General features: G+C 48.0%; 1 protein-coding gene across 1 annotated transcript; it reads right to left on the reverse strand.

Moving 5' to 3' along the window:
• Positions 1-332: 332 nt before the first annotated feature.
• LOC105570888 lies at positions 333-2,357 on the reverse strand. The gene has a single exon (XM_012028340.1). It carries the CDS (start codon positions 2,355-2,357, stop codon positions 333-335), a length of 2,025 nt encoding a protein of 674 aa, XP_011883730.1.
• Positions 2,358-2,462: the final 105 nt, after the last annotated feature.

Consider the following 2,462-nt stretch of genomic DNA (forward strand, 5'->3'; position numbering starts at 1 on the left):
GAGAGCGTTTACCAATAACGGCGAGTTTGACTGCGAAAACATCTCATGGTCGAAACTGTTTAGATCGCGAGGTTTATTTGGGAGACTAACGACATTCCACTGTCTCGATAGCTTTCTCTTTGCAAATACATAACGCTTGAGAACAGAGAATTACTGTTTGAATCCGGAACATGCCGCCCGTCTCGAATGTTCTGCATTCGATAAATGCTAATATGGTAGATTAGTGCGTACAAGCAGAGTACGCGGCGTAGATACATTCGTGGTAATAATTACAATAGATTTACAATAGGTCGGTCGTCGGTACGCGGTAACCATGGTCATCGTTGAAAGAATTATTTGTCACCGCCCGCCATGGCAGACTGTTCTTGATCGAGATTGATGTCGACCGGAAGAAAACAGATTTTCGTAATCGGGCGCTTGTATTCGGAATCGGCGGTTTTGACGGTAACAACGCGAGTCAGATTATCGCTGCCTGGATGGCATTGTACAATTCGCCCAAGCTTCCAACGACTTGGGGGCGCCAAGGGATCGCGGATCAAGACCATGCGACCTTGGGTAGCTAAATTTTGAACGGATCGCCATTTCGGGCGTTGTTGCAAGGTGTGGAGATACGTATCCTTCCACGCCTTCCAGACGCGTTCGCTAATTTGTTGAACGAGTTGCCAACGAGACAATCGTTGCTCCGCTAATTCGAGGACGCTTGGTTCTGGAGCGGCGATTAAGGTGGAGCCGATCAGAAAATGACCCGGGGTTAGCGCGCAATAATCATCGATCGAATCGGTGACAGAGGCAATCGGTCGGGAATTGAGGAACAATTCGATTCGACACAACAGCGTACTTAATTCTTCAAATGTAAGCGTGTGAGTGCCGATCGAACGTTTAAGGCGGTGCTTGACACTGCGGACTGCAGCCTCCCAAAGACCGCCGAAATGAGGTGCCGCTGGAGGTAAAAAGTGCCAGGACACGCTCTCGGTAGCTAAATAATTTTGAAATTCAGGGTTTCGCGTGGCGGCTTGGAAGGATGCAGTCATTTCTTTATCAGCGCCTTGAAACGTGGTACCGTTGTCGGAATACATTGAAGTCGGAGTTCCGCGGCGCGCGAGAAAGCGTTGGTACGCAGCTAAAAATGACGCCGTTGAATAATCGGAAACTAATTCTAAGTGTAAGGCTTTGGTGGTCATACAAATGAATACCGCGATATATGCTTTTTGGGATTTATGGCCACGGCCTTTGGCTAGGCGAACAAGCAACGGACCCGCGTAATCGACACCGGTATGTACGAAGGCTCGTGAATTTGGATTGACACGAAAGTCGGGAAGTTCGCCCATAAATTGCTCGGGAACGCGAGCGTTTTGTCGCGTGCAAGTAATACAACGATAGAGCACGGAACGCACCGTAGCTCTGGCGCGGAGCAGCCAGTAATTCTGTCGTAAAATTGCAAGCGTAAGCTGAGGACCAGCGTGAAGTGCGTGAACATGAGTATGAGTGATTAGTGTATTGACTAAAGGATGTGATTTTAAAATGATTGGATGTTTGGTGTCCTCGGGAAGGCGTGACTTGCCTAACCGTCCTTGGACACGGATTAATCCGTTGGAATCTAAATAGGGAGAGAGCGACGCCAACGAGCTGGTTTTAGGCACGACTTGGTTTTTGTAAAGGCTTGCGAGTTCTTTGTGAAACAGCTGAGTTTGAATCTGTTTGATCCAAAAGATTTTGGCAATTTGTATTTCGTGAGGATGGAGGGCATATAAATTTCGCTTGGTAGCAATGTGAGGATTGTTTGTTTTCTCACGCTTAGATTTCAGGTTTTGAATGTATCGGAAGATATAGGCGGTAACTCGAAGTAATTTAGTCCATGAAGAGAATCGAGACTGTAGATCCCATGAACTTGATGCACAAGTCGCGCATAGAGTGATAGAAGCGCGTCGCTCGGTATCAACGTCTTTCGGTAGCACTGGAGTTTCGAAATTCGGTAACTCTGACCATTTATCGTCGTTAGCTTGCAACCACGGAGGGCCGATCCACCATAGAGTGTGATCGCGGAGGTTGTCGGGATCCATTCCACGGGATGCGCAATCGGCAGGATTATCGTGGGTAGGAACGTGGTTCCATTTTCCTTCGGGAAGTAACAGTTGGATTTTGGAAACTCGGTTCGCGACGAAGGTTTTCCATCGCGACGGCGGTTGCTTTAACCAGGCGAGGACGATCATTGAATCCGTCCAGCACCAATAATCGATTTTGTTGACTAAGACAGTGGAACGGACAAAGGTCATAAGTTGAGCTAAGAGCAGCGCTGCACAAAGCTCCAGGCGAGGAACGCTCAGGATTTTAAGGGGTGCAACTTTCGATTTGGCCATTAACAACGTATTGGTGATGCTTCCGTCAGACGAGATGACTCGTAAATAGAGGGATGCCGCATATGCTTTCGTAGAAGCGTCTGAGAACCCATGAAGCTCGATCTT

This window comes from Vollenhovia emeryi, unplaced genomic scaffold (genome assembly GCF_000949405.1).
Source record: "Vollenhovia emeryi isolate VEMERY1.0 unplaced genomic scaffold, V.emery_V1.0 DF941630.1, whole genome shotgun sequence".
Classification (NCBI taxonomy): Eukaryota; Metazoa; Arthropoda; class Insecta; order Hymenoptera; family Formicidae; genus Vollenhovia; species Vollenhovia emeryi.